At 38.5% G+C, this 17,722-nt stretch overlaps 2 protein-coding genes and 1 long non-coding RNA gene across 3 annotated transcripts in view; 2 read left to right on the top strand and 1 right to left on the bottom strand.

Moving 5' to 3' along the window:
• AGPS (alkylglycerone phosphate synthase) overlaps positions 1-8,194 on the top strand; it is a 149,603-nt gene extending 141,409 nt beyond the window's left edge. Inside the window, exon 20 of the mRNA XM_045066947.1 lies at positions 2,534-8,194. Within this exon, the coding sequence (XP_044922882.1) occupies positions 2,534-2,655 (122 nt within the window). The 3' untranslated portion in view covers positions 2,656-8,194. The remainder of the gene's footprint in view (positions 1-2,533) is intronic.
• Positions 8,195-9,267: 1,073 nt separating this feature from the next.
• The window catches only part of LOC123387988, a 31,146-nt gene continuing 22,691 nt past the window's right edge, over positions 9,268-17,722 (top strand). The window contains exons 1-2 of the long non-coding RNA XR_006602509.1: positions 9,268-10,529; positions 14,220-14,257. This is a non-coding gene — a long non-coding RNA (uncharacterized LOC123387988). The remainder of the gene's footprint in view (positions 10,530-14,219; positions 14,258-17,722) is intronic.
• LOC123387987 (tetratricopeptide repeat protein 30B) lies at positions 14,900-17,643 on the bottom strand. Its single transcript, XM_045066789.1, has one exon. The coding sequence runs from the start codon at positions 17,571-17,573 to the stop codon at positions 15,576-15,578; it is 1,998 nt and encodes a 665-aa protein (XP_044922724.1). The 5' UTR covers positions 17,574-17,643; the 3' UTR covers positions 14,900-15,575.

The raw sequence follows: 17,722 nt of genomic DNA, 5'->3' as shown, positions 1-17,722 counted from the left end.
ATCATGACCTGAGCTGAAGGCAGAGGCTTCAACCCACTGAGCCACCCAGGCACCCCTGGTCTTTGGTATTTTGGTGTTATTTTCACTTACTGATTCATCTGTGAAAACTACCAAATGTTCTTTGGTAGCATTTTATGAAGACTATTTCTACTAATCATCTTAAAGTCTTAGAAGGCTGATTGTCTGTACACTTATCCTACAGTATAGCTGACCTAATTGTAAGCAAAACTAAAAAGATTCCTGGTCACTTTAATTTTATAGGCCATGATTTCTGACCTTAGATCAAATTCTATTATCACTGATGGAAGAAGCTCAGAGACCTCTGCCATCAAGGGGTTAAATTCTTTCATTAAATATGTTTATGAGGGACCACAGCCATTTTGCCTCTACTGCTTTTTTTCTTTTTCCTTTTTTTTTTTTTTACTTTCTAGTTCACTAATCAAATGTATGTTAGATTGATTATTGTAAAAGTATAAACCATAGAAAATTTGACAAGATAGATGTGTAAATTATCCTTCTGACAGAACTAATGATGCACTCCAAGCACCTTCTGTTTTCCAGCGCTTGGTGAGCAACTTCATTAAATATGCAATGGCTGTTGGGTGGCTTCTCAGAGGATGGTTCAACTCCTTGTGGAATTGCATTATTATTAGAGGTGTAAAACCAGGCAGACAAGCTAGCTGTTGGGCATCATGCTGAGGTTCTAATGTGCTCCATCTTGTTGGAGCAGTTGTTTGCAGTCTTTTCAGGACAATTACATCCATAACCACAGGACACATTCAGTGAAACTATATTACAGATAACGGAGACTAACATTGACTGCTCTTCACCCCTCTCCCTTGAGCTGCCTCCATGCGGGTAGCTTATAATAATGTGACTTCTATCACTTACAAAGTAGTTGTGTTTGTTTGTTTTTTTTTAAATCCCTTGGAGCAAATCGGAAAATAACTGATTTGTAACTTTTTTGAGTGCTTAAAATCATAGGCTGTTTGAGTTGAAAGACTTCATAGATTCTAATCCCTTTGAAGATGACAAAACCAAGGCTAAAGCATTGTAGTTTCGGGAGCTAGTAGGAGGACGCGGTAGAACGTCTTTTGGGTGGTAGAGATTGCATGAATAAGAATCTGTTTTGTTTGGCTTCTGGTTTTAGAGTTCTTTTAAACAGTTTTTTTCTTTTTGAATTTAAGATTTTTTTCCCTGCTCTATCTCATTTTCCCCCATCTTAATTCCAGCAAACTTTTTTATTTCTGGAAGTCAAGGAGAAATACTTTGCTTTCTGAGCATGTATCATGCTATAATTTTAATGACAATTTGATAGTTTCCTGGAGAACTGGACACAAAGATGGTTTCAGTTGAGCCTGAAATGGTATTTAAGGTTCCAAATGGCAGATGCTACAGTGTATCACTGCAGCCTGATAAATGAGATTGCATTTTAGAATGACAGGCTGAATACTTTAATGAAAGAAGGTTTCCATTTCAGTTGGCCAATTAAATCACTGTTGATGACTTCGGATCATTAATGAACATTTGTGGAAAATGACCATTTGAATTCAATTATTTCAATAATATGTTTGAAAAGTACTAACTGCAAATAAGCCTATCTGTAAATTAAAAGATTTATCCATTTTGCCACAGATAAATTAGCATATTGCTTTGCTTTTCTTAATGCCAAAGCAAGTTAACATTTCAAAATTTTTTTTACATATCCTTTCTTATAAAAGTTCTACTTAGAAAAGTTTGTTTTTTCATTGGGTGCCCTCAAAAAGATAATTTATGCTGTGGATCATCATATTACTTTATTATTCCTAAATTAGCAAGAGCTGGAAACAGAAAAGGGGAACATTATACAATATATAAAAGTAGAAGATTAAGTTTTAAATGGAGTAGGTATTTATTTAGTGCCAAAAAAAAAAAAATCTTTAATTTTGGCAAAACAATAGGAAGAAAATAACCATTATTAGGGAACATGTAAATTTATTTAAAAGCAATATGAAAATAAAATGCAAGTGAAAGTTTCATAACCACAATTTTTTCTTAAGCCCATTACAGGTTCAGATTTCCTTAATTATTTTAAGCTTTACAATATTTTATGGATGTATATATCCTGCCATTTTTGCTATAATATTCCCAATAAATTCATCTGGAGATGATGTTTTTCTTTAGTTAAGTTAATTTTCTCTGAAACTTTGGCGTGTTTTGGTAGTTAAGACAGGAGGTGGGTTCTTTTGAAATGCATGTTTTTCTCATTTTATTATTTGTTAAGTGGGTCCTGATCTCAGCCCAGGCTTCCTTCATCTCCGTTTCACAGTTTACAGAGAAAGGAGACACTGTGGAGCTCAGGCTTCCCCTGGGAATACATTGGGCTTAATGAGCTTGATAGTCTGGTGGGCTCAATAAATCAAATAAAGCAAAACATTTCTCATTTTTGAATAAAAGCATTTATCACACAGTGTTTGTTCACTCATGGTCACAAGATTGATTGGTTCTCAGCATCATAGTGTATACTGAAGCATTTTTTATTTTGTTTTTCTAGTGGGCAAGTTACGGAAGCAGTGGCTAAAGGAAAGTATCTCTGATGTTGGCTTTGGGATGCTGAAGTCTGTCAAGGAGTATGTGGACCCCAATAACATCTTTGGAAACAAAAACCTTTTATAAATCCATTACTGTTGTTACAAAAAAAAAGTTACTTTTTCTTTTTTTTTTTTTTAAGTCTTCAACTATGGTTATACCAGTAATCAAATATATCATGGACTGTATTTCAGCAAAGTTTGTTTGTTGGTTGAAAATAAGTTGTTAATCATTCTGTATTTGTTTTGTTTCTAAATCTATGAATTGACAGATGGTATTCCTAAATCTCTCTCCTTGTAGGTGCATCAGTTGATCGCCAACTGGTTGTCATTTCAAATTTTAGTCAGGCAGCACAAGGCTGCTAGCTGTTATTTCAAAGGAAGATGCTGCCAGCTGCTCTGTATTGATGCCTCCCCTTGGGAACAAAGGCAGATTTTGGTGTCATCCACGGCTTATCCAGCCTCTTTTTTAAAAGGGTGTTGCTGGGAAGCAAATATCTAGGGAAGGATTCCATTCGGAGTGATTACAAATTCTAGTGTGAGTAGGCCATTAAGGAGGGTACTCAGGAAAGAACATAGGCAACCTGTTACTTAGGATACCTTCAGTTCTGTGAGGTGCTTGGCCTACATTTTTCTTTGAAATGAGTATAGCGTTTTAGACCTTAAGTCAGTCTAAAAATTATTGTTAGGGACATGTTTTAGTTTTCCGTGTTTCTGTTTCTACTGGGGTATGAATTGTATGTGTATAAGTGAGAAAATCTCTTGTTATATCCTAGTTCCTTCATCATATGTTGTATAAGAAAAACTGACCTATCACTCATTGTATTTGAAGGACAGTTTTACCATGAAATGAATGCCTTTATCAGCTTAACAGTTCTAATGTTTCTGATTTCACATTCTTGTTGCTGAGATGCATAAGAAGCTGCAACAGGAGCAGAAGAAGGAAGATTCCTTACACTTCATATCTCCAGTTCAAAGAATCGTTTGGCTAACGAAACACAGCTATCATTTAACTACTGAATTTGAAAACTTCAAGTTTCAGTAACCATTTTTTTTTAATTAACCTGAACAACATGATAAATTTTCATATAAAACTAAAGTTTCAGTTTAGTTTTTAATAGTGATTTAACGCCTTTTTGAATTACTGGTTTAACCTAAATTTTGAAAAAAATATATTAATACACATGCCATAATCAAAAGTTTGAAATGTCATATTTCTTGAATAATAGGGAGAACGTTAATCACATTTAGCAGACATTTTTACATTTAAACCTGGATATTAAAATAAGTAAAATTATTACTTTGAATCACTGTCTGTCAAGGTTCATGATTCACATTTTGGGATGGATTCTTTTCTTAATGCAATACCTAACTTTTGATAATTTTTTAAAATTAATATTTGATCAAATAATATAAGTCAAAGTGCAGACGATCCTTTAAAAGGACACACTGTCTGTCTATGTAGCAACAGCTCCAAAGTATTTTTGGGCAGTTTGATACCTTTTATATCTGAAGTATACTTAAACAGAAAAGTGAAAATTTAAATTGACAAAATGGTATTTTTAAGACTTCAAAATGATAAAACAATTTGTAATAAAATTGGCCTCAAACTAATAAGCTTAAAATCTGTAAGCAAATCAAAATTAAATAATCAGTTTAACAACAAAAACTAAATGTTTATTTATTAGAAGCTGCCTCTCTTCACTGGTGATTTATTTTTAATTATAAAATTTCCAGCAGATCTTAGCTTTAAAAGCCCTTGCTATTTGAAATAGTTGGATGTTTGATGAGGAAATTCCACTTGCCTCTAGAATTATAAAAATCTCAGCTTTATAAAATGCATCTATCTATTCATGAAGGTAATTTCTCTAACTGGTGATCAAAATGTAAAACTTAATACAGTAGTAATATCTCACTGGAGTGTATACATGTTTCTGAGTAAATTTTTTTAAATAAAATTTACGGATTCATAAGCAGACCCATTCCTTTGCACGTGATTGTTCTAACATTCTCTCCCAGGGAGTTCAGATTTCAGCAACCTCAGAAATCTGTATTTGGTTTTAGGAAACTATAAATGTCACAGCTGAAAATTGTTGTGTTCACTGTTCTACATGAACCTTACGGAATAATTAGTGATTTATGTCTTTGTTTTTCTTCTTTCATGTATGCAGGACTCCCCAACCTTGATTTTATAGTGATGACTACATTCTGTTCTTGGAATGATTTCTACAGGGATTTTGAAACAGATGAACACTTGCCAGTGCTGTTTCACTCTGATTTAGTAAATCAGAAACCCTGTACCCCACTTTCTCACACCTGCTTCTGAGAGATACCTCGGAATGTACTTAGTTTCTGTGGAGAACTGGGTTCTTGATTATGCACAGAGGCACTTAAACCTTGCCTCATATTTCTGGAATATCTGAAAATGGTTTCATAAAAGTTAAAGCATGGAGTATATTGTTTATGTGAGGCTTTTAAACTCATTTTGAATAAGTTTCTTTAAAATTTTAAAAGCTCATAACCGATTTGGTTTTTAGTACAGCGTAAACATTGACTTGTCTTTCTTAAATTAGTCATATTTCTAATATTTGTTGATGTTACATTTGGGTTGAGGTTTTAGTGGGACTAGGAACTTGCTGCTAGTCAGAAGTGGCATTGAATACTAAAGACTCAATATGAACAGGCTTTTTTGACCCTTAGAGAAACTGATGCCTTAATGTTTGGTGCAAAATACAGTGCATAAGTGAATTTTGTCTTATACTGAGTAACTTGAGCTTTTTTAGTTTAGTAAGAATTGTGGAAGCCACATGTTTATTGTGCCCAGCATTTTACCACAAAGAAAGAGGATTGAATTCTTTCGTCTTGGGAGGAATTGGGAATTTACATCGTAAATGCTTACATGTATTTAGTACTATTAAGAGCTACTTATGAAGCTGGAAGCCTTCTTAAATGTAGTTGTATAGATGTATTTTGGAAAACATAAGCTCAGTGAAGGATGAGCTTCCATCAGTGTGTCAGATACAGATGGTTGCAAGGAAACCTGGTGTTCAGAATATTCTCTTAGTAACTGCTAAGTCCTAGCTTACATTTTTGATAATGCCTTTCTGCATGCTGGCTCCAGAGATTTTTCTTTGTTCTTTCCTTTTTTAGCTGCAACTTCTTAACCAGAGCTCATCAAAGAAGCCCTGTAGTCCCAAGCTGAAGCGTGTAACCTCAGCTGTTCAAATGGGGCTGGGTGTGGTTGAGCATCTATTCTGTATAAATGTAGAACACAAACAGTTCCTGATCATGGATTGATTCAGAAGCTGGATGTGCTGGCGCTTGAAGCAGCCACAATGGAATGCTGTGGGAAGTGTCTGCATTTTAAGGAACACTGAGGCATTAAGGACTGCTTTAATAGCTTTGCGTTTACCACTTAATCTTTGGCAACTTTGCTTTTAATTAGGGCTTAGCTCATGGTGGAAGAAAAGCTGAAAATACCAAGTGCCAGTGTTGGATTGAAGAATCCAGAATCACTTTTGGCTTTACGAGTATGAAGTATGGCTTTGCTCAAGGCTCCAAATGAACCATATGTCAATACATTCATTGAATTCTTACTCATTTCAGGGTCGTGAAAAGGAAATAATGTATACATTGATGCTGAAATTCAGAAAATATAAAAGATTTTTTTTAACTATTGAATTTTATGCTGTCTGCTATGAAGGATGTAAGACCCTCGGGTTTCTGCTTCCTAAACCACACTGTTTGCCTTCAGTGTGGAATTTGTAAAAACTACTTGTAACATCAACAGGTTATAGAAATGTGTATCATTAATAAAATGCACCCACGTCTAAGAGATTTTGTTTTCTTCAAAGGGAGTGGGAAGCTCATTGTTCTCTTTGCATATGGGTTTTTCTTTCATTTTTAGCTTTTCATCTTCATATTTCCACTGATTTGAAAACAAAATTTTATAATTTTATTAATGAAGCATAATCAAGCCCCTTTAGAATATAATTAGCTAGATTTTATCACTAATTATTTTTTAAATCAATGTTATATTCCTAGGAGGTGTTTAGTCTCCCTTGAACCTGAAGCATTCCAATTTGAACCTAGGAAGATCCTCAGAAAATGAGCACTATGCTCTTCTATTATTCCTTAATAAACCTGAGTGAGGACCACTGATATATGGAACACTCAAGCCAAAGAACCATCACAGAATGAAGGAACTTGAGTTCTGTGAACATGAAAAGATTTCTTTTTTGGTTCCCAAAGGAGATTTTTTTTATAACTTTTTTTTTTTTCCACCAAGGAAAAAAATAACACATTATCATTAAGAACATTTTTCAGAGACTGAACTTCCAAATCTAAGGGGGAGAGAGAAGGAAAAGAAAAATGTTTTAGTGTGAATCTTTAAGCTGCACAAATACCTGTTTTTCAGGCATCTTATTGTTAGCAGTGTTTTTCATGAAAAATATGAGCACCCTATGAAACTTACGGTTTAACACTTAAAGTAATCTTGTTCACATATTCGTAAAGAACATGAAATGCTTATACTGATATACAGTTTCTATAAATAATTATTTTTTTGGACCTCGTAAGGAATTTCCCCAAAAGTTTACAGTGCCTTGTTGGGATTTTTGTTTTGTTTTGTTTTTCCATAAAATAGCCATTGTTTAAAATGAGTGGGAGAGGATAATTAAGTCTTTAAAGACTGAGATTGTTTAGTAGTTCAGGGCTCTTCCTCTTCAAGAATATGTCAGGATTTAAGTAGTTATGTGTAGAAATACTGAAAATCCTTTCCACAGTGTGGGTTTGAATCGTCTGTTCTAGTCTGTTTCACTAGTTATACGGTGGACCTGTACTTCATATATCCGTTCAGTTGATGGGATTTATATGTACTTTCATTCTTAGATTTTCATTTCTATTGTCCCAACTTAGTAGCCCTAACTTAGTAGCCCTAAGATGTGGCTTAGTGGATGTGGCCTACTCACTCAGTCCCTGAGACACCCACTACTTGCTTTTGGATGTTAGCTCACACAGCTCCCTGAGGAGCAGGGCCTGTTGGGGTGGGGGGATCTCTTCCTTATATTGTGTGTCAGTCTTTTTTTCTGTGATGGTGCCTTCAGAATAATGAGTATTTCTGTTCCTGGACAATGATAAATCTCACGAGAAATATGTGCAGATTATATCTCTTAATTTTTGTCCTTTTTTGCTAAGCCTGTGAAATACTTCGGCTCTGATACAACTTGACTTGAATAATATCTTATCCTGAGTCTTCCTCCAAGGCAGTACATATTCCTGCCAGTACTGTAGTAATCTTTTGGGAACTATGTGGGTAAGCTCTTGTATGTAAGCCATTATATTGCTGTAACTAATGCATACAAACAGTTCTTCTCTTTACGTTTATAGTTTAAATGTTGATATGTAGTGGGAAGGGAAGTTTCTGAGAGATTCAACGCAGCTTTGTCAGTTCAGACTGAGCCATACTGTTTTCCACAAGGGCTCAAAACATAGTCTATCTACTGTGCTTTTGGTGTATGTTTGGATTTCTCCTTTTATTGCTTTTCCTAGACTGTACTGTTCTATAAGCAAATGCCCATGTATGATTTTTAAGATGTGCTGGGAAGAAATAAAACAATATCAAAACCGCTCATTGTTACAGAAGTTGTTTATTTCACGTTGATCCCATTTAACCTTATTTCAGCAACGACATGCTAGCCTGCCAGAGAGTGATAGAATGTAGTCTGTATCCATGAGTAGCCTCTCTGTTTGTTACTGAAGGACATGTGTACAGACACTGGTCTTCTCCCTGCCTGTGGCTCCTGAACTGGAGGGAAGGTTACAGTTTTCTGGGCTCTGAAATGACTGAGGACCAAACCTGTTGAACCTAACCTTACTTGGTCCATTTCAATAATCACTTACCTCACTAAGATTTCAGCTCTTAGTTAAATAAAGAAGTTTTCTGCCTGGCTCGTATGAGCTTGGACTGAATGAACCTTAGAAATCCTCTCATCTTACCTTTTCCCAAACATAATTGTCTAATTTCCCCTATCCCCCAGGCCACAGTTAACCAGGCGTCCTGAACATTTTGCTGTGACCACAGGGAATTTACTGTCTTTCCAGGAAGCCTGTTCCAGCTTGAAATCTTCAAGTATTAAGGGTTTTTTGCTGTTTAAACAAATCCACCTTCCTCTTCTATTCACTAAGGTGACTTTTAGCTCTGTAGTCATAGAGTTGTCCAGGTGCTCTAGTGAAGGGCAGCTCATGTTCCCCCACATCTTCTTCAGTGAGCTTTTGCTCCTGTGACTTGCAGAACCGTCACCATCCCAGTCTCTTCCTGTGTGCCTCCTTGATACGGTGGGGTTTTTTGGTTTTGTTTTTTGGTTTTTTTTAGATTTATTTATTTTAGCAGGTGGAGGGACAGAGGGAGGAGGCGAGAGAGTCTCAAGCAGATTCCTTACTGACTGCAGAACATGACACAGGGCTCAGTCTCACAACCCTGAGATCATGACCGGAGCCAAAACCAAGAGTCCGTGTTTAACTGACCGTGCAAACCAGGTGCCTCAAAATTTTATTTTTAAATTTTTATTTAATTATTACTATCTTTTCTTTTTTAGAAAAAAGTATGAGCAATCAGGGAGGAGGGACAGAGAGAGTATCTCAAACAGGCTGTCTGCTGAGCGGGGCTGGATCCCACTACCCCTAAGATCAGGACCCGAGCTGAACTCAAGAGTTGGATACTCGACTGACTGAGCCACCCACGTGCCTCCTCTTTGATGTTCTTAAAGTGAAGCGTCTAAGCCTGTATGTGCCAGAGTAGTAGCAATGATTTCCTTATTCTAATAATAGATGCACTAATAAGTGCATTTTTGATGAACATTGCACTGTCACCTCACAATGAACTTGAATTTAACAAAGCTTGTCTTTTCTGCATATGCCATTTTGGCCACATCTCCCTGGAGTCTGATTTTTTTTTTAAGTCCAATTACTTTTATTTATTCTTACTAAAATTTGTATCTTGCTGGATTTGATTCCAGAGTTTCAAAATTTTAGAATCTTGACTTTGATCCAGAATTTTTTTTGTTCCATCCAGTTTTGGGTCCTTAGTAGAAGTGAGACATAATATGTCTGGATCTGGTTGCAAGTAATGGCAGAAAACTGTTGTACATAAGAGTCTGCCTGGTAACACATCCATGAAAGAGCTTTCTGAGCACAGGCAGCTATTCTTCCACTTCATGTGCTATTGTCCACTTTACATTTTTATATTTTGTCCACAAATGGGCTTTTTTGTCCCAATGAATCAACAATTATTTCAGACAAAACCTAAACATGCAATTACATTTAAGTCAGTTGCCAGACTGAAATCCTTTGATGAAGTTTGCTGCTCAAGTTTCTTGTCCTAGCCTGTGAGAAAAGCAGATGAGGTCTGCCAGCACATTTACTTTTGCCTGTGTTTGGCCTCAGGGGTGTGTTTCTATTTTCAATATACTTAAACCCAGTTTATGATGCAACCTGTTGATTGGGTCTAATATGGATGGTCTGGTTACAACCTCTTAAATCCATTCTTACTTACACAGTTCCATCACATCTTGTGTACTTCGTTGTATCCACAGTACACCTGGGAAAGTACTCTTTAAAAATTGAAGTTTTGTCACTCTAAAGCTGTAAAATACGAGAGGATGGGGTTCTAAAGCCTAAGAACACAGTGGAAAGAGTTCTGGAATTTTGAGTGTGTTCCATTTTCCTCTAACAACTACAAGTCATTTTCCCTATTTGGAACCCATTTCTTTTGTAAAGTGAAAATCCCTAAGGTCCCTTCTAACTTGGTGATTCTGATTAAGTCTGGATATTTTTGCTGAATACTACCCTAGAAATGATGATTGTATCACTAATTTACTTTTTAATTCATCCTTTATTAGCCAGACACTGTGCTGAGATTTAACCCTAGACAAGAGGTAATGATTGTTATAACAATCCTGTGAGGTGAGTGGTATTATCCTTTTTTTTTTTTTTCCCCTTACTGGTGAAATAACAGATTTAATGAGGCTGGGTAACATCAACTGTTCATAAGTAACTGGCTGTGAGTCTAACTAAATCCAACGCCTCTGCTGGCTGCTTCACTGCTCTAGGCTGTTTGTACTCCGTATCTATGACATATACAGAATTTCTATTTTCAATAGAAAATATAATATTTTCAATTTCTGCTTTTAAAGTAGATTGTATATATATATTCTACATATAGACTATATAAATAGTCATTGCTCTCTGCAGGAGGACGTAAGTAAGGAAATGGTCTCTCCTAGCTACAAAGTGGAGGCCACTGTCTTCATGACTACACACCATAGAAAATACCAGGATATCTTTTGTCTCAGATACTGTTTTGCTCTGTAAATGTTTAATCCACAAAGTCCTGTATTGGTACCTTTATAGATTTAATATGAAACTTATAAAGGAAGTGCTGTGTTTGATGGCCTTAATAAATTTGCATTTTTAGAGCTTTAATGCTATTTTCCTTTGAGCTGCACTTAAAAATGTAAGAATAGCTGTTTCTATAAGTTCTATACCTTCCCATAAAGAGACTAGAAATTGAAAGAACTGTTAAGATTAAGGAAATGTTTTATTATAATCTAGAACCCATCTATGGAAAGTCACAATTGCTTAAAACTGCCAATTTAAGAATTAAAGTTGCTGCTGAAGGATTTGAGCTACATTTGGATACTACAAAAGTTGCATGTATTTTATAGATAGAATGAAAGTAGAAGTCTAGAATCTGGTGGATACAGTCATTCTGTTTCTGTGGTTGGACAGCCAAGAACCCAGAGTTACTGGCTCTTCACAAAATGTTCTGTTTAATACTCTGGGTACAGCTCAATAAGTGAATACAAAAAAGCCCAAATGTCACTTTAGTCCCAGAGACAAGACAAAGGATAAGAGGCAGTTAGTGAACAGTAGATTGTGAGCTGCAAGTCACACCGTTGCTAGGAATTAGTGTGTCAGAGAATACCATCAAGAAACCACAATCTCCAAGGTATTTCTAGATCTAGACCTATAGCCATTAAGAAAAAGACTAAGGAACCTAAGACAAAAACTTATATTAAAAATGCTGGCATTCACTTGAGATGAAACGTTTCGCTTTGGTGATGTTATCCTTTTAAAATTAGGTACTTTAAATAGCTATACCCTACTTAACTGGACAGACATCCAGCACTGCTAACCTTCCGTATTCCAGTGTGGAAATAGGCCCAAGCCAAGATTCATTTACCCTTTCTTACCTCACATTTTCTAGTAAGTTTATTTATCTGGGCATCAATCCCATAGCCCTCCACAAACAAATTGTTAGAATCTGGGGCCGAACCTATCACTGGCAGTTCTATATGGATTTGATCTGAGGAGCTCCTCTGAGGTTTGGGAGGCCATACCTCTGTATTCCTGTCTCACTCTGCAGAGAGAGAGTGTGATCATCTCCTATGATTTCATTGCCCGATGACCGCCCTCTATCCCCACAGTTCTCCTAGTTCCTGGCTTCTTATAAGTAGGTCAGAGGTCATCACTATGCATCTGACCTCACAGATGGAGTTAGTGTGAATATCCGTGCCACAGCTGAGGCCAGATTCAAAGAAGGCTGTCAGGAGGAATTGGAATCCTTTGGCAGGCAGTCATGTCACTGATCAAAGGAATCTGCTGGCTGTTCTGCATGGAAAGATCAAGTTCTTATTTATGCCTGAGAAAATGAAAATAACTACTTGGGTACAAACAGGTTTGTATTCTGAATATGTGGAGATGGGGGGTTGACTAGGATTATGAAATACTGGATTTAATCTTTGATTCCTGTAAAATATACCATGCAGACATGATGAAGAAAAAGGAGTAAATGCTTTAGAAGTATACAGAAATCCTTTTGTCAAGAAACGTGATTTTAACAATTATATCTCTCTGATACAAAGAGTTTGAGAGGCAGGGTGGGAGGTTTGGGGAGCAGGGAAGGAAAAAATGAAACAAGATGGGATCAGGAGGGAGACAAACCAGAAGGGACTCTTAATCTCACAAAACAAACAGGGTTGCTGGGGGGTGGGAGGGTAGGGAGAGGGTGGTGGGGTTATGGACATTGGGGAGGGCATGTGCTGTGGTGAGTGCTGTGAAATGTGTAAACCTGGCGATTCACAGACCTGTACCCATGGGGCAAATAATACATTATATGTTGATAAAAATAATGAAATTAAAAAAATGCTTTTGGCACTTAATAGATAATGTTGTAAGAGCTTAGAACAAAACTTTTCATCAGAGCTTTAGGGATGAAAGCCTTCAGTTAAATGGCAAAATACAGCCATTGTGAAGTCATTTGTTAGTGTCATAGTATCAATAAGCAGAGCTAAGTACTTCCAAGGTGAATTTAAAAGAAATATATCCCCAGGCACCTGGGTGGCTCAGTTGGTAAATGTCTGCCTTCAGCTCAGGTCATGATTCCAGAGTCCTGGGATTCAGTCCCACATTGGGCTCCTTGCTCAGCCAGGAGTCTGCTTCTCCCTCTGCCTGTGGCTTTCCCTGCTTGTGCACATGCTCTCTCTCTCTCTCTCTCTGACAAAATAAAATCTTTAAAAAAAAAATACACACACACACACACATCTCCTAAAAATAAAGGGCAGTAACGTCTGAAGAGTTAGGAATGTCCTCAGTCTCCTCTAACATTCGGAAGACAGGGCAGCTTCCGTAAGTGTGGTTCAAGAGTCTTTGCTGTTCCCAGGCAGCAGTCTGTCAGTCTGAGGGGTGCCTCTCCAGAGAGCCTGGGTAAGGAAGGGGACAAATGCCGTGATTGACCTTTATTCCTTTACGCAGAGGTAGGAGCAGTCAGGATTTCCTGATTCATTACTAACCAGGAAATCCCAGCTGCCCAGTGGCAAGGGGTTAAAACTGTTCTGAAAAGCTTTTTATGTTCTAGAAAGCTAAATTACACATACATGCAAACCACAAACACACAGCACCTGGGTAAATAAAATGTGACTGAATAAAGGCCAGGCTATTTGCAAAAGGGAATCTGGAAAACATGTGCTTTTGGGTGGTTAACGTTACTTACACCTTATTTTTTTTAATTTTTTTTAAAGAAAAAAAATAGAAGCTGCAAAAACATCAGAATTTTAACATGGCTATTGAAAATAAGATTTCAGTTCATTTACTTTCCTAATCTTAAGGGGCTATGGAGATTGAGAGGCACATAGGGCTACTGCACAAAGCAGCAGCAATACTTTTAGTATAAAAGTTGTTAAATGAAGACCATTTCCCAGAGATAGAATTGTGCTGTGGGGTGCACTGAAGTCACTAAACATGAACTGTCTTCCAAACATGGGATCAAACATCTATGGTAAATGATATTATAATTATAATTAAGATTAAAAATGCTTATAAATTTAAAACCATTGGACTTTATGGTAGGCCAAATTTTCTAACAGAGCTAATAGAATTTGAGCTCCTAGGAAGTCATGCTGCAAAGGGTTTATGCTGCACATAAGGGATTTCTCCTGGAAGAAAAAAAAAATCGTCATTTCATTAATGCAGGGATTCACTATTACTTGAAAGCTATCAGATTGAACCATGAGAAACTGCTAGTTTTGTAGGTCAATAACTTTGAAGAACAGCAATTTCATGTAATTCAACCTAATACTTTCTTTTCTGAACCAGGTCAACTTGGGGTTGACAGTTACATTTATGGATAAAAGGTAGGTAAACAAATAGTAAAGCTCATATATGGTTCATAAAATAAAATGCCTAAGCAGAATGAGTAGAGTTCTCCTTGGGAACGTTGTGGGTATGCAGCTGGCATTATGAATCTACCAGATAAGGTATGCAGCTGGCATTATGAATCTACCAGATAAGGTTTCAGAACTTTTCATCGTGATAGAGGTAGGAAAGTAGTTGGGTGGGGTCACGGGAATGGTGTAAATTTTTCCTTACCAGAGAGGCTACAACACAGAAACAACTCCAGCATTAACCTATCCTCAGTAGGTAGGAATTAAGAATAAGTTTTTAGGGGACACCTGGGTGGCACAGTGGGTTAAGCCTCTGCCTTTGGCTCAGGTCATGATCTCAGGGTCCTGGCCCCATGTCGGGTTCTCTGGTCATCAGGGAGCCTGCTACCCCCCACCCCCCCCCACCCCCCAATGCCTGCCTTTCTGGCTACTTGTGATCTGTCTGTCAAATAAATAAAATCTTTTTTTAAAAAAAAGTTAGTTTTTAGGGTACCTCTGCTTTTAGTCACTGTCTAGACATAAATGAGAGCAGAGTTATGAAAAAGAGTAACAGTGTATCTTGTTCATATGTACATATTATTAACAAATGGAACAAAAGATAACTATGTAAAGTTGTTTTTTTAGCAATTGTTTATTGTCTTTATACTATAGCACCATAATTTTGTTAAGGGCACAAGATTTCCCACTGAATTTTGTCCATTAAGAAAACAAGAACTTTTATCACCTAAGGAATTTTGGTTACAGAAAGTGTTAAATCTATATTGAAAAACCCTGCCAAAACATCTTAAACTCTATGCAACATGTGTGCATTTTAAATTAATATGAGGGTAACTTGTGAGAATAGAACACACAATCCCTAAAACTTAATACTAAAAGCCTAGAAATCCTCTACGTTAACTACTTTGTTCTGGGCTTGATCATGCCAAGATAGTGCTGGAAATTGTAATCCCTGTACAGGGGACACTCTAAATACAGCCAAGCACAACTGATAAAAAAAGGAGAGGGAACATGGGCACTACAAGTTCCAATAAGCACAGAGTACCAATTCAGTTTTAAATTTTTCATGTATCTTTCTAGGTTAAAGTTAAAAGAAGTAAAAAAGTTAAAGTAAAAATAATTTTTCATGTATCTTTCTAGTTCAAAGTTAAAATAAGCTTAATCTAATATGATTTTCAAATGTACAAAGTTTAACATGTGACAAATATAAAGATGATGATAGCTAAATATAGATACAACTATAAAATACAGATATAGAAAACTATTATGATAAAGACATTATCAGACATAACTATATATTCCATCCTATAATCTCATAAATCAAAGCTTTTAACTGTCTGGATTCATATGTGACTGTATTCTTTCCACTATGCATTCTTTCTTCTTCCAGGGGTTGTTCAATAACAGCAGGTATGTTCCTGCCATAAAGTTCACAGTGTTGTAGAAACTGGACACATTCTTGAATAACACTGTCACGAAGCATGATCGTATGTTTTGACATGTTTTCTAACAAGGAGAGGAAGCATCTTTTAGCATAATACCAGGTATCAGTTCCCAGTTTCTTATGATAAGGTTCCAAGCTTTTGATAACCCGAGAAATACCAAAGTCATAATTTCCTTTGGCACAGTAGAGCGTCCCTATCACCAAATTCACAATGCAGAGGTGGTAGATTTTCTTATCTGGGTCATCATAGGACAGCTGCTCTTCCTCCTTCTCGATCTTCCTCATCAACTCCTCGGCTTCTTCATTCTGACTTGTCATAATGTATGAAACACACAGGTTAGCCAGCACAATAGCACTGACATTCAGGATGTTGTCATAGTGCTTCTTGACGATGGGTTCATAGAAACCGATAGCTTCTTTGTATTTGTTTTCCTGCATGAACAGGACATGAGCCACGTTCAGCTTCCACACATCATGGTCATTACAGAATTCCACAGACTTGCGGAAGATCTTTTCCACCATTGCATAATTCTCAAGGTTCCAGTAGATCTTTGCCTGGGCCATCAACACGGGAATGTACTTCTCCAGAGTGTCATCGTACTCATTCACTGCCTTTTTGACAGCTTCATCATCTCTATTGTGTCTTGCTTCCTGTACTTGTATGGTGAGTCTCCGGAGCTGTTCAGTCAGCATCCCTGCCAGCCCGTCCTGCTTAATGAAAGCCTCTTCTGGGGCTGTCTGGCAAGTGATCATGGCGTCCAGGAAGTCATAGAGATAGGGTGTGAGCAGCCTGTAGGTCAAATGGGCATTCTCCGCCAGGACATCAGCTGCCAGGTCAAAATACTCGTACTTACAGTAGAGCAGCAGCAGGTTGCCAAAGGTCTCCGGGGGGAAGGGGTTCTGCTGGAGCAAAAACTGCAGCTTTTCAAACCCCTCGGTAGGCCTGGCATCCATGTTCATGAGCGCCTGGTTGTGCAGGGTCACGGGGTCTAACTCTTCTTCTGCCCTAGGTGGCATGTCCGTGAGGGCTTCCTGGGCCGCCTCGTAGTTTCGCAGTTGGTACTCGATGGCGGCCTTGAGGTTGAAGGCTTCCACCAGGGCAGTCTGGTGAAGGACTAACGTGTTGCCAACACTTCGCACGTCGATGCCCTCCGTGGTCATGCCCACGCCTAGCTCCGGGTGCTGGCGGATGCCACGCTCAATGATGTCGGCGATGTACTTGAGCGCCGGGGCGTAGTGCCGGCTGCTGTAATAGGCCAAAGCCAGGTTGTAGGAGAGGTCAGGCCGGTAGCCCGAAGCCTGCAGGGCCGCGAGGAACTTGGCGCACGCGGCTTCGTACTGTCCCTCCTTGTAGAGCAAACAACCCAGGTTGACCTGGCCGTCCAGTTCGTTCTCGCCCCCACTGTCGTCGCCCCCTTCCCCACTCAGCAGCTGCTCCACCAGGCTCTTGGCCCCGGGCAGGTCGCCCTCGCTGTACTTGATGGCAGCCTGCAGGCGGAGGACCCGGCCGTGGTAGGCGGGGTTGTCCAGCAGGAGGAAGGCCACCCGCGTGGCCTCTGGGTAGAGGCAGGCCTTGTACAGGGCCTGGGCCTGGTACAGGCGGTACTGCTCCAGGTCGGGGTGCAGCTGGCCCAGCTGCTCATAGCACTCGGCGGCCAGCGCGAACTCCTGCAGGCGGTAGTAGCAGTAGCCCAGCAGCGACAGGCCGGCGCGGCTCCTCGGGCACCGCTGGAGCTCGCCGCCCAGCAGCTGCACGGCCTCGGCGTAGCGGGAGTCGCGGATGAGGCGGTACACGACCGCGGTGAACTCCCCATCGGGGATGTGCGCGCCGCTGAGCCCGGCCATAACCGCCGCCGCGGTGGTGCGTGCTGGTTTCCACGGCAACGAGCCCGCCGGAAGCGGAAGATACGAAGAAGAGTTAGGGTTTTTTTCTTTTTGTGATTTTTTTTTTTTTTTTTTTTTTTTTGGTCTATTCCCAATGATGTTACATTGCA

The sequence above is a fragment of the Mustela putorius genome, unplaced genomic scaffold (genome assembly GCF_011764305.1).
Source record: "Mustela putorius furo isolate JIRA1106 unplaced genomic scaffold, ASM1176430v1.1 tig00003869_pilon_pilon_pilon, whole genome shotgun sequence".
NCBI lineage: Eukaryota > Metazoa > Chordata > Mammalia > Carnivora > Mustelidae > Mustela > Mustela putorius.
The sequence above is the reverse complement of the archived record's forward strand: the minus strand, read 5'-3'. Positions and strand labels throughout refer to the sequence as shown.